The 14,997-nt window shown below is 41.7% G+C and overlaps 1 protein-coding gene across 1 annotated transcript in view; it reads left to right on the top strand.

The window, feature by feature from the left end:
- Window positions 1-14,997, top strand: part of LOC148526675 (glutathione S-transferase theta-1-like) — a 48,512-nt gene that overhangs the window by 27,953 nt on the left and 5,562 nt on the right. Inside the window, exon 4 of the mRNA XM_088470262.1 lies at window positions 5,158-5,322. Coding sequence (XP_088326388.1) covers window positions 5,158-5,322 — 165 coding nt within the window. The remainder of the gene's footprint in view (window positions 1-5,157; window positions 5,323-14,997) is intronic.

The following is a 14,997-nucleotide window of genomic DNA, read 5'->3' as shown; positions in this document are numbered from 1 at the left end:
GACTTAAACCTAGGATCAAGTATGGTCGCCAAAATATAGTGATTTTATTTCAAGAGATTGACAACCCTTGGATCCTGTCAAAGCAAATGAAGCGCTTGATCTACAAGTCCGACATACATAGCGGAATCGCTCTGTTTCAGCTCATCCTTCAGTTTCTCCAACTGCTTTTGCAAAAGTCTGATTAGGGGAATGACCTGACTCAAGCTGGCAGTGTCTGAACTAACTTCACGTGTGGCAAGTTTAAAGGGTTTGAGAACCTTGCACAACACAGAAATTATTCTTGACTGCGCTTGACTAAGGTGCATTCCCGCTCCTCTCCCTATGTCAATGGCCTCAGTGTAGCCTTGGATGGCCTTTTTCTGCTCCTCCATCCGCTGAAGCATATAAAGGGTAGAATTCCACCTAGTTACTACCTCTTGCTTCAGCTGATGGCAGGGCAAATTCAACAGTTCTTGCTGGTCATGCAATCTTCGACATGCTGTTGTTGAATGTCGAAAATGTCCAGAAATCTTCGGGCCACTGAGAGCATCTCCTGCACGCCCCTGTCATTTTTAAAAAATGTTGCACCACCAAATTCATTGTGTGAGCAAAACATGGGATGTGTTTGAATTTGCCCACATGTAATGCTCTCACAATATTGGTGGCATTGTCAGAAATCACAAGTCCCAAGGAGAGTCCAAGTGGGGTAAGCCATTTTGCAATGATTTCCTCTTGCCTCTTACTGAAACCAGTGATACACAGAGTAGCCTGCCTCTGAATGAGCTGGCATTTGTTAGCTGCTGCTGCTGTTTGCACTGTTGAAGGCAATACACCTACCTAGTGGGCTGTCACAGTCATGTAATCTTTAGTTTGCCCTGTCCCACTTGTCCACATATCTGTGATTAAGTGGACAGTGGGCACAATGGCATTTCAGAGGACATCAATAAAAGTTTGTTTTTACAGATTGAGAATTGCTATTCTAGAGAAGTGGAATCTTGAAGGGACATGGTAGGGGGACACACAACCTCCATTACCTATGTAAAACTCACTGCACTAATGGTGGATACTGGATGCACCTCTAATACCAGCATAGCTGTTATGGCATCAGTAATCCGCTGTGCAACTGGGTGTTTGCCGTCATACGTTTTCACAAATAAAGGATTGTGTAACAGTCAATTGTTTGGTTGAAGTTCTAGAACTACTAAAAGTAGTGTTCTTCCTGGTCCCCTTCTGGGATGAAGATCCACTCATACTACCAGCAGCAGCAGGCGTAACACTCAAGGATCCTTCTAAGGAACAATGGATAGGAGAGGAGTCAGTCCTTATGATATTGGCTGCAGGACTACTTCCAATCACGAGTGAGGATGTTGATGATGATGCAGGTGTTGGTGGTGGATATTGCAGGTGCTTGGATCCAGATAGAAGGGAGAAGCTTGGTGACACTGGACTGATTGCTGTTTGTTTTTTTGTCCCCAAAGTTTCAATACCCTTTCCAATTTGATAAATGCACTGCAAGTGATGTAACAGGGAAGAGGTTCCAAGATGGTTAAAGTCCTTACCTCTACTCACTTACCTCTACTCACTGTTACATGGCCACAGTTACAAATGGCTTGGCAAAGGTTGTCCAGATTTGGGTGGAAATGATTCAACACGTGAGATGTGGATTTTTTTGGTCCTTTGCCCAGGCATGCCAACAATGGGATTTTTCCTACCACGGGCAACAACTGTTGCCTGATTGTGATTTACAGTTTTTGCACAAACATCCTTGGCACAACATCCTCATCAACATCCTCATCATCATCAACATCCTCATCATCCTTGTTGTTATCACCAACTACATAAATATTCTCCACATCCTCCTCATGCAATTCCACAGAAGCATCCTCGAATTCTATGTCAGCATGTTGACTTGTGCTGCTCATCCCTACATTGCAGAGGGCACACACATGGTGGAAGTAGGATCCTCTTCAAGTAAAGTATTAGAAAGGTCACATGGCAACCACGGACACACTTGGACTCTCCTTGAGGATCTGTGACTTTTCGGAGATAATTGAATTTTTTTTGTACCTCTTCTACAAGCAGAAGAGCTTAAATCATCACAACTAGAAGCACCAGTCAAAAATAAAGGCCAAGGTCTTATCCTTTCCTTGCCACTTCGTGTAGTGAATGGCATATGGCTGACTTAGCTTTAGATTTTTTTTTTATTTTTAACAGGGTAAAAGTAGAATTTTTTTGCCTGACTTTTTGGTCTGACTTTAGCGTTGGTACATCGGCGTTCATAGATGACGTTGACAGCCTTGCATTGTCATCATGATTGCTGCCAGCAGCAACAAGACTGGTATGTGGATCCTATTCTCCTGTCATGTGACTGTCCTACATATTCACTGCGGTCTTACAGCAGTGTCACCAAGCAATTATAGCACAGCTAATGCACACAACCAACCACACACACAAAAAATTGTTTTTATTTTCTTACTGGTGGTGTGGCTAATACGCAATTACGCACACACAAAAAATTGTTTTTATTTTCTCACTGGTGGTTTGGCTAACAGCCACATGAACACACAAAATTATTTTTATTTTTTCACTGGTGGTGTGGCTAACACACACACACAAAATTGTTTTTATTTTCTCACTGGTGGTGTGGCTAATATGCAATTATGCACATACAAAAAATTGTTTTTGTTTTCTCACTGGTGGTGTGGTTCACACACAATTTTTTTTAAATATTCACAGTGGTGGTGTGGCAGGCTATCACGCACACACAAAAAATAGTTTTTAGTTTCACACTGGTGGTGTGGCAGGCTATCACGCACACACAAAAAATAGTTTTTAGTTTCACACTGGTGGTGTGGCAGGCTAACACGCACATAGCAAAAAATTGTTTTTATTTTTACACTGGTGGGGTACACACAAAAAAATGTTTTTATTTTAACACTGGTGGTGTGGCAGGCTAACAAGCACATACAAAAAAATTATTTAGTTTTTTTCACACTGGGGGTGAAGAGCACCCCTGAACGAGGCAGCAGCCACTTGATAAATGAGACACAGATAGCACAACACCCCTGGGCACCTACGTTGCTGATAAGTGTGGCTAACAGGCGCGCACACACACACAGAAATAAAAATAAAATACTTTATTTTTTTCACACTGGGGATTACTCGCACCCCTGATGGACAGAGCACCCCCTTTACAACACAGCAGCACAGCCAGCCCCTATAGACAACAGCCAGCCCCTATGGAGTGGACAGGACAACAGCCAGCCAGCCCCAGTATATATAGATATTATGGACAACAGCCAGCCCCTATGGAGTGGACAGGACAACAGCAAGTCAGCCCCATTATATGGACAACAGCCAGCCCCACCCCTTATGGACATAAGCTACCAGCCCCTGACACCACATTAGCCTAGTCAGCCCCTATGCACATATGGACATAAGCAGCCAGCCCCTGACACAACAGTAGCCAGCCCCTATGCAAAGCAGAACAGAACAGCCCAGCTCCCAGATACCTCAGCACAGTTCCCAGCTCCCTCCCTCTTCAATCTCCACAGCCGGAATGAAAAATTGGTGGCGATCGCGGGGCCTTTATAGAATCCAAAACCCGCGAGAATTCGACAGCAAGATGATGATGTTTTGCCTCGTTTTCAGATCCGAGTCAGGCGGAAAAATCCAAGTCAACTTGGATCTGAAACGGATCCCCTAAGTTCTGGAGGGTTCGGATCTCGGAGATCTGAACCCGTTCAGCTCTAGTTGGAAGTAATGCAGTAAGATGATCAACCTGTCTTAGTAAATTAAGATAATGATTGAAAATTAGATTATTTCTACTAAGAGTAGTATAACATTTGTGCTGTTTGCAATATTAATAATTCTGAAATTGTCTAGTAAAAACATTCTTTGTCTTTCATACTGATGATTTAGCAAATTCCTTACTACGCTTGGTTGTCTGCAAACACAGATACTGATATAAATTTCTTATATTCCTGGAGGTAAAGCTCACAATTTGCTTCTCCTTTATATGATCAACAGAATGTCTGTCATTCCCAGTAAGTTGTAAGAAACATGTGTCAACTTGGCAGGGTAAAGAACTGTCTGTTTTATGAAGGTGTATGGTTGAAAAGGAGTAACTTGCGCCAATGGTATCACATAGTTAAAATGTTAGTATATTAATGTCACATAAAGTTTAACACTGTAAGGTTACATTAAGGTATGCAAGCTCATTCAACTGGTGATTTTAAAAGTAGTAGTAGTAGTAGTAGTAGTAGTAGTAGTAGTAGTAGTAGTAGTAGTAGTAGTATTTATTTGTATGGTGTGACAACATTCCTCAGCGCTGTACAATAGGCACAGGACCAAACAAGCAAATGCAAAATATAGTACATTTAAGAAACATAAATGCAAGAAGAGTAAAAAAAAAAATGTAAGCATGATATCATACAGAAAATGTAATAGGCAAGGTGTATAACAAACAAGTGTTGTACAGAACATGCAAGAGACATGCCACAAAGATGAACAGATCAATGAGATGGGACTGAACAGGAAAACCTTGTTAGACCTTGTTAGTGTTTATAATCCAATGGGTAGTGGAAGATTTGGTTGGAGAAGAAGAACAAGATGAAGAGGGCTAAGTGCAGACAGGCACCGGGATGAGAATGCATAGAAGGTGAGAGGGAACAAAAGTGAAAGAAAAGTGTAGTCCTTGTCCCCAGAGATGGGGAGGAGTCAAGATACATGGCGTTTGGTAGAGGGAGTGTGGGAGTTAAGTGGTTATAAGCGTGTAGCTAGATATTTCCTAATACATTTATAAATGTTGTATATGTTGAATGAAAATATACCATTAGTAATATTGTTTCTTAATTTTACCTTTTACATGAACGAATATGCAGGTATCACTGCAGACTCAATGCATCATTCAAACTGTGGGGCAAATGTATTATGCTCCGGAAAGTGATAAATTGGAGAACAACCAACCAATCAGCTGTCATTTTCAAACACAGCCTGTAACATGACAGTTAGGAGCTGAGTGGCTGGCCGTTTATCACTCTCCACTTTATCACTTTCCAGAGCTTAGTACATCTCTCCCACAATGTATTTTTAAAAAATCAGCCTTGTTTAGGTAGAAATAGGCTAATGAAGCTAGCTACCTGCCAGAAATAACCTTCTGATTCTCTTCTCTGACAGTGTATGAATCCAGCTATTCTGGGACTCGAGCCAGCCCAAGAAAAACTTGATTATGCTCTTGCTGAGTACAGCACCATCTTGACGCTTCTGGAGACTAACAGACCTTTTCTTGCTGGTGATGAAATCTCATTGGCAGACCTTGTGGCTATTGTGGACATCATGCAGGTAAAATCCCATTGCAGTTTTAATATTAATCTAGTCTTTGCTAGAATGTAATGTGTCCCAAAAAGTATAGTTTGACAATCGGGGCTGTTTCTTTTTTGCTAATGGATATCGGTAAAAAGAAATGCTTGGAATTGAAGTAAAATGGGTGAGGTCAGCCTCAGAAGTGATGTAAGCACAAGGGTGTGCAAGCGGTGACTTTATTTTATTTCAAGATTCCAAATCCATTATTGAAAACACTGTATATGGCATAGTTATTATGTTTCATGTGTAAATGCTACATAAAACATTTTTATCTGTTGGAGCACAGACCCAAGTATTCTCTGATGTGACATTTTCTCCATTGCAGTTGTGAGTAGTCTATTTTTACCACAGAAAATTTGCAGTGTCAATGAAATTGGCAGATATTTAAGATATCTAACTCTCCCCCTAACCCCAATTCTTACTGTCAGGATGCTGGAGCCAGGGTTCTGACCCATGTTGGGTTTCCGGCGCCGGCATTCTGAATGCCGACATCCCGACAACCGGGATAATAACTACATACATAAAGGAGTGTTGAAGCTACTAATGAACCATAAAAGTTTGAAAATGATTGTGAAAACAATGAATAAGAGCATATTTAGTAAACATAGAAATTGCAGTTCTGTAGCAAAAGACAATATGGAACCACACTTGTTAATGCAATTCATAAGTTTAAGAGATACAGGCCGGTTTTCAATTAGCGTCGAAAAGTCAGAATCCGTGAAAAATTAAGCTGATTACGACTTTTCACCAGGCGGAAACTTCTCTCCGTATTCAATTGCAAACACTTTTTGCGTACGCGAAAATGCAATGCAGTGTAATAGGCGAAAAAGATTAGCCTATGAATTGGTGTCGAAAAGAAAATGTAAAATCGCTATTTTGGGGTGCAAGGGTGGGGAAACCACTCAGCACCCTTGGGACAGCCCCCCAAAGAATAACTGTGTATAAAAAAAAAAAACTTAAAAAAGTGAGAAACACCCCAAAAAAACACTCTGAAAATGGGGGCTCAAACTTAAAAGTAGCGAAATAGACTTTTTGTGAGGGGGTCTGCAAGTATGGGTGAGGTGGTTTTTTTTTATTGCAGATGCATGGTGAAGGTGCATTTTTTACGTTTTTTAAAACTTTACTTTAGCGACTTTTAACCATGCTTGCACACATTTTGAAGTACCGCAAATTTGACGGAACTACTTATTTTCCCAGAAAAAAACTGCTTAATGCTATTCTTCACCACTTGTGCAAAACGCTAATTAGAAGATATTGACACACCTTCAGTACCCCAAATAGCTTTATTAGGGCTAATCGGGGGCATGTACAATGATCCCCAATGTTAGTGCATCTTTTAGGGGGTGTCAGGCTGATTTCCCCAATTCTGACAGCACTTTTCGCCTGTTTTGCATTCGCCGGGTTGCGTTTTCATGTCTTTTGGAATTAAATACGGCGAATCACGGGGACACGAGCAATAAGTTTCTGCAGCTAAAATACGCCATGTAGGCGAAAAGTCTGGCATGCACAGAAAAATGGCGGGTGCAAAACTAATTGAATATGGCCCACAGTATGAACAGTCAAGAATGTGATTAAACTGTAACAATGATAGACATTGTTACAGTAGTTTCAGATTAACATACAATCGAGGTTTATTTTTCATGTCTAGAGAGCAGCTCCCTTCCCAAGTACTGGTATACAGTACATTCCTTCCTTCCGAGATAGAGAGTAACCAGAGTTTCTTCAGCCCCTTCATAAAATACATACCGTATATACTCGAGTATAAGCCGAGTTTTTCAGCACAAAAAATGTGCTGAAAAAGTACCCCCTCGGCTTATACTCGAGTCAAGTGTAGCGCTGACCGGACGGAGTTCGGTCAGCGCTACACACTGCCAAACACACAGCCGCCGGAGCCGGCAGCTGCGTGTTTGGTGTAATCAGCAGCCGCTGAGAGTCTGTCAGACTCTCAGTGGCTGCTGCTGCTCCCACTGCGGGAGCCATCTTCCGGCTCCCGCAGTGGGTGATGGGAGACACGTCATCATGACGACGTCTCTCCCATGCAAAGCGGCTGGAGGAGCGGACAGCGGCGGGACCAGGAGCGGGAGTTTAAGGTAAGTGTTTATTTTTTTTTTATTCTTTTCACGTCTCTCTCTACTAGGGGGGGGGGACTACAGGGGGCACTACCAGGGGGCGATGACTACAGGGGGCACTATCAGGGGGCATTATCAGGGGGCACTACCAGGGGGTGATTACTACAGGGGGCACTACCAAGGGGCATTATCAGGGGGCTATTACTACAGGGGGCACTAAAAGGGGGGATTACCACTGGGGGAACTACAAGGGGGGGATTACTACAGGGGGCACTACCAGGGGGGGATTACTACAGGGGGGATTACTACAGGGGGCACTAAAAGGGGGGATTACTACAGGGGGCACTAAAAGGGGGGATTACCACTGGGGGAACTACCAGGGGAGGATTACTACAGGGGGAACTACCAGTGGGGGATTACTACAGGGGGCACTAAAAGGGGGGATTACTACTGGGGGTACTACCAGGGGGGGATTACTACTGGAGGCACTGAAAGGGGGGATTACCACTGGGGGCACTACCAGGAGGGATTACTACTGGGGGCACAACCAGGGGGAATTACTACTGGGGGCACTACCAGCTGCTGCCATTTCCCACACTAGGCTTATACTCGAGTCAGTAAGTTTTCCCAGTTTTTTAGGGTAAAAGTAGGTACCTCGGCTTATATTCGGGTCGACTTATACTCGAGTATATACGGTATATGGTGATTTTACTAATGCTGGACATACACTATACACTTATCTGTCAGATATCTGTCCAATCTGGCTGGTTGGAATGAAAACCTGGTAATGTAAGGGAGCAAATGACAGTCGATCATATGGTTTTAAACACTGGAAAAAGGACAAAAAACAATTGTTCAAGTTGGTTACATTTGTGTGTTTTAACCAATTTGTCTGAACGACCATTTTCGTCTCTTTTACAATGTTTGTGAGTGAATGGACGATTGCCATTGGCTCACATACATCACCAGATTTTCATTCCAACCAGCCAGATTGTACTGATATCTGACAGATAATTGTACAGTGTATGCCCAGCATTACTTGTGGATTGATTAAACCCTATATTTTCCTGTATGGTTTGTAAAATTAGCAACTTACTGAAGGCCAAACCGCACATTCAAACACGATTTTAAACAAATAACTATTTTTATACATGTAAGGTATACAACCTGCCCTATGTACTGTATTTTGCCAAACTGTGTGGCTGTTTACCACTTTGTAGTAACTGAAAGACATACATTTTGCAAAACCGAGATTACTCATCCCACATGCTGTTTGAGCTATTTTTCCTGTCAGTGAAAAAAAAAAAAGAAAGGAGAACAAAAAAAGAAAACCTAATTATGAATAGCACTGATTCCCTCCTGGCGTCCCAAGGTAAGTGGGTACCAGCAATGACAATGTTATAATACAGTACAAACACTTGTAGTTTTCAAAGTTCAAACTTGTACAAACTGTGATCACTGGATAAATGGCCCCAAAATTGGCTATGGACCCCGATTCGAACTTGCAGTTTCTCATTTGGAAGTCGTCGAACTTGTTCAAGATATACCAATTATATTAATATATATATATATATATATATATATATATATAAAACACAGAAGTCCGGCACTCTCCAAAAAATCTATGTACTGCCCTGGTGCCACAACAAACCAGGAGGCAGAATATGCAAGGGGAGAAACTGAAGAGCACTCAGCAGGACTTGCACAGCCTATACGACTTGAATCAATTAACCAGACAGAGCCAGATTGTATGCCAACGTTTCAGCAGATAAGTGCTTTTATCAAGACATGAATAAAAACAGAAATGCAGTGTAATATATAGCAGATCACTCACCCAAGTGTCCATCACCTCCACGATCTCCCCAGCAGCGGCTCATGCTGATGACGTCACAATCGGGGAACACCAGCGCGAGTGTAGGCCTGGGGGGCGTGGTCCAAACACCAAGTGCCATCACCATGACTACCTGATGCACAACACAAGGAATAGGCTCAATGAAACAATATAACAGAACTACGGCAGCGCGCGATGCTGTAACACAGAGAACCAGGCTAATGTATACAATTTAAAGTAGAAAAAGTCACACCATGCCACAAAAATAATGCATGTGTGTGTAAACCTGTGTATATACATGCGCTGCACTGAAAGAGGCAAAACACTAATCCACTGACCTAGGTTTATAAAAAACACGAAAAAGAGAGATATTCATTTAAGCCAAAGGGATGTACTGTTTGCAGGATGTGAATCCATTTGGCTTCCTTTTGAAGCAAAATACGACCTCTTTCTCCACCTCTGGTGCATGGGGGCACCCAATCAATCATTTTATATCTCATACTAGATAAATTATGTTGATGCTGCAAAAAATGACATGCGACCGGCTGGTCACAACTTTTGCCCTCAAGGGCTGCCCTAATATTGGAGCGATGCAATGCCATACGTTCCTTCAATTGTCGTGTGGTTGTCCCAACATAAAATAAACCACATGGGCATTTGATGTAGTACACGACAAATTTGCTAGAGCATGTTAATGCATATTTAATGGGAAATTTCTTGCCTGATCTAGGATGAATAAATATATCTCCTGTCTCCAGGAAACTACATGTCGTGCAGCCCATGCATTTGTAGTTGCCTGGCTTACGAGTCAAAAAGTGACTTTGCCGCTGGACTGCAACCTGACTGATGTCATTATGTACTACAGTATCACGAATATTTCTCCCTCTTTTAAATGAAGGTAAAATGGAGCAACCGCATAGAGATGGAATATGTTTGTCTGTAGCTACAATAGGCCAAATTGCTTTGGCTGTCTGCATGATAGATTTACTGTCATCCGAGTAGGTTTGAGACCAAACTATGTGTTTCTCCAATGTTTTAGCTGTAGTAGACACCAAAGCGTCTTTGCGACTAACTGCAAGTGCCCGGTCCCGGGCCTTGCTGAGCAGACTATGATGATAGCCTCTTGCAAGAAATTTAAACATCATTCTCTGGATTTGGATTTTAGCATCTGTGTGGTCGCTACAAATTCTGATAACCCTCAAGAATTGGGAAAACGGCAAGCCGTATTTTAGGGACTTAGGGTGTTCACTGCCACTTGCCAACAAAGTATTTCTGTCAGTTTCTTTATAAAACATCGATGTTTGAATAGTACCATCGAGTAACAAATTGATGGAAACATCCAAAAAATGGATAGTGGTGTAGCTACTCTCAGAGGTTAATTTGATGGGGCAATCCCGTATGTTGCTATTATGAATCAGCATTTGGAACTCATCTTGGCTGCCCTTCCATATCAGGAATATGTCATCAATGTAATGACAATAGCCATAAATTTTATGGGCTAAATCTGTATCAGAAAAGAAAAAATCTTCCTCAATTGCAAGCATGAAAATATTTGCAAAGCTAGGGGCTACACATGAACCCATGGTCCATGTCAATAACTGAATAAAAAAGTCAATTTGTGGTCCCTTGTATTCCAATTGGCGTAGAATATATCTACGAACGGCTTCAATCCCCTGCTCCTGAGGGATGCTGGTGTACAAGCTGGAAACATCTATAGTGCACATCAGATGTCTTCCTTGAAGGGGCGATAAAGCTTGTAGTCTTAAAATAAAAGATGTAGTATCCTTTAAGAAATTGGTCTCTTGCTGAATGAGGGGTTGTAAAAAATAATCCAAGTATTGTGAGATATTGTAAAAAAGTGAATCACGGGCTGCTATAATAGGCCTACCTGGTGGCAGTACGGAATTTTTGTGCAATTTTGGAATGGTGTACAGAACAGGAATTTTTGGAAATGGCTGTCTCAATGTTTCTTTGGTGTATTTATCAATGATGTTGTCTTGGACCGCCTGTGTAAGTAATAGATCTAACTCCTTTTGGAATCTATTAGTTGGGTCCTCTGATAGTACTTCATAAATCGCGGTGTCGTTGAGTTGCCTGTATACCTCCATTTTATAAGCTGTCAAATCCTGCACTACTACTCCACCACCTTCGTCCGCTGGACGAATGACTATGTCCCGATATGACCCCAGATCTTTAAGGGCCTGCTTCTCTGCATGGGACAAATTGGATCCATGGGAGCATGGGACAAATTGGATCCATGGGACCGATCTGATTTAAAGTTCATAATCGTATTCTCCATGTAGTTGGTGAAACATTTGATGTTAGCATTAGATGAATAAGGGACGAAGGTGGATTTTTTATGTATCGGACATAATCCCTTAGTTGGAATGGAGCTAGATCCAAAAAACTCCTTCAGTTTTACACGGCGATCGAACTTACTTAAATCAATCATATTTTGAATGATGTCAAATTTTTGGGTGGGAACGAAAGTAAGTCCTTTGTTAAGTACAGCAAGCTCCGTATGGGACAACTCTCGAGAAGACAGGTTAAAAACTACCATCTCCGTTGGTAGATTTTTCTTTGCCTGCCTTGAGACCAAACTATGTGTTTCTCCAATGTTTTAGCTGTAGCAGACACCAAAGCGTCTTTGCGATTAACTTGCTGAGCAGACTATGATGATAGCCTCTTGCAAGAAATTTAAACATCATTCTCTGGATCTGGATTTTAGCATCTGTGGGGTCGCTACAAATTCTGATAACCCTCAAGATTTGGGAAAACGAATATTTCTCCCTCTTTTAAATGAAGGTAAAATGGAGCAACCCCATAGAGATGGAATATGTTTGTCTGTAGCTACAATAGGCCAAATTGCTTTGGCTGTCTGCATGATAGATTTACTGTCATCCGAGTAGGTTTGAGACCAAACTATGTGTTTCTCCAATGTTTTAGCTGTAGTAGACACCAAAGCGTCTTTGCGACTAACTGCAAGTGCCTGGTCCCGGGCCTTGCTGAGCAGACTATGATGATAGCCTCTTGCAAGAAATTTAAACATCATTCTCTGGATCTGGATTTTAGCATCTGTGGAGTCGCTACAAATTCTGATAACCCTCAAGAATTGGGAAAACGGCAAGCCGTATTTTAGGGACTTAGGGTGTTGACTGTCACTTGCCAACAAAGTATTTCTGACAGTTTCTTTATAAAACATCGATGTTTGAATAGTACCATCGAGTAACAAATTGATGGAAACATCCAAAAAATGGATAATGGTGTAGCTACTCTCAGAGGTTAATTTGATCGGGCAATCCCGTATGTTGATATTAATCAAATAGACAAATACAGAGCAGATCTTGTTCAGTTCAAGAAATCGAAATATCAGACTGTGCTCAGAGATTATACGGAATTAAATGTATACAGTTGGGCCTATCACAGCGGTGATAATCGTGACCGCAGACAAAGATTCCGTAAACCAAGGAGATTTCCCCTTGAGACTGATCAATCTAGCACTGCGGCATCCTCTAGCGAGACAGAATGTGCCGGTTCAGTCAAGGCCGCTTCCAGCAGCAGGCCCCCTTTAGGGGTAGCTACAAGAGCTACTCTAGATCTCACCAGAGAACCTGCACCAGGCGCGGAGGTGAGTGGGTGAGGCAGGCAGAGAAAAATCTACCAACGGAGACGGTAGTTTTTAACCTGTCTTCTCGAGAGTTGTCCCATATGGAGCTTGCTGTACTTAACAAAGGACTTACTTTCGTTCCCACCCAAAAATTTGACATCTTTCAAAATATGATTGATTTAAGTAAGTTCGATCGCCGTGTAAAACTGAAGGAGTTTTTTGGATCTAGCTCCATTCCAACTAAGGGATTATGTCCGATACATAAAAAATACATAAAAAATCCACCTTCGTCCCTTATTCATCTAATGCTAACATCAAATGTTTCACCAACTACATGGAGAATACGATTATGAACTTTAAATCAGATCGGTCCCATGGATCCAATTTGTCCCATGCAGAGAAGCAGGCCCTTAAAGATCTGGGGTCATATCGGGACATAGTCATTCGTCCAGCGGACAAAGGTGGTGGAGTAGTAGTGCAGGATTTGACAGCTTATAAAATGGAGGTATACAGGCTACTCAACGACACCGCGGTTTATGAAGTACTATCAGAGGACCCAACTAATAGATTCCAAAAGGAGTTAGATCTATTACTTACACAGGCGGTCCAAGACAACATCATTGATAAATACACCAAAGAAGCATTGACACAGCCATTTCCAAAAATTCCTGTTCTGTACACCATTCCAAAATTGCACAAAAATGCCGTACTGCCGCCAGGTAGGCCTATTATAGCAGCCCGTGATTCACTTTTTTACAATATCTCACAATACTTGGATTATTTTTTACTACCCCTCATTCAGCAAGAGACCAATTTCTTAAAGAATACTACATCTTTTATTTTAAGACTACAAGCTTTATCGCTCCTTCAAGGAAGACATCTGATGTGCACTATAGACGTTTCCAGCTTGTACACCAGCATCCCTCAGGAACAGGGGATTGAAGCCGTTCGTAGATATATTCTACGCCAATTGGAATACAAGGGTCCACATATTGACTTTTTTATTCAGTTATTGACATGGACCCTGACCCGGAATTATTTTGTTTTTGATAATAAGATATATTTGCAATGCTCGGGGTGTACCATGGGTTCATGTGTAGCCTCGAGCTTTGCAAATATTTTCATGCTTGCAATTGAGGAAGATTTTTTCTTTTCTGATACAGATTTAGCCCATAAAATTTATGGCTATTGTCATTACATTGATGACATATTCCTGATATGGAAGGGCAGCCAAGATGAGTTCCAAATGTTGATTCATAATAGTAACATACGGGATTGCCCCATCAAATTAACCTCTGAGAGTAGCTACACCACTATCCATTTTTTGGATGTTTCCATCAATTTGTTACTCGATGGTACTATTCAAACATCGATGTTTTATAAAGAAACTGACAGAAATACTTTGTTGGCAAGTGGCAGTGAACACCCTAAGTCCCTAAAATACGGCTTGCCGTTTTCCCAATTCTTGAGGGTTATCAGAATTTGTAGCGACCACACAGATGCTAAAATCCAAATCCAGAGAATGATGTTTAAATTTCTTGCAAGAGGCTATCATCATAGTCTGCTCAGCAAGGCCCGGGACCGGGCACTTGCAGTTAGTCGCAAAGACGCTTTGGTGTCTACTACAGCTAAAACATTGGAGAAACACATAGTTTGGTCTCAAACCTACTCGGATGACAGTAAATCTATCATGCAGACAGCCAAAGCAATTTGGCCTATTGTAGCTACAGACAAACATATTCCATCTCTATGCGGTTGCTCCATTTTACCTTCATTTAAAAGAGGGAGAAATATTCGTGATACTGTAGTACATAATGACATCAGTCAGGTTGCAGTCCAGCGGCAAAGTCACTTTTTGACTCGTAAGCCAGGCAACTACAAATGCATGGGCTGCACGACATGTAGTTTCCTGGAGACAGGAGATATATTTATTCATCCTAGATCAGGCAAGAAATTTCCCATTAAATATGCATTAACATGCTCTAGCAAATTTGTCGTGTACTACATCAAATGCCCATGTGGTTTATTTTATGTTGGGAAAACCACACGACAATTGAAGGAACGTATGGCATTGCACCGCTCCAATATTAGGGCAGCCCTTGAGGGCAAAAGTTGTGACCAGCCGGTCGCATGTCATTTTTTGCAGC

Source organism: Taudactylus pleione, unplaced genomic scaffold (assembly GCF_031769625.1).
Source record: "Taudactylus pleione unplaced genomic scaffold, aTauple2 ptg000095l, whole genome shotgun sequence".
NCBI lineage: Eukaryota > Metazoa > Chordata > Amphibia > Anura > Myobatrachidae > Taudactylus > Taudactylus pleione.
Note: the sequence above shows the minus strand (reverse complement) of the source record. Positions and strands in the feature narration are given on the sequence as shown.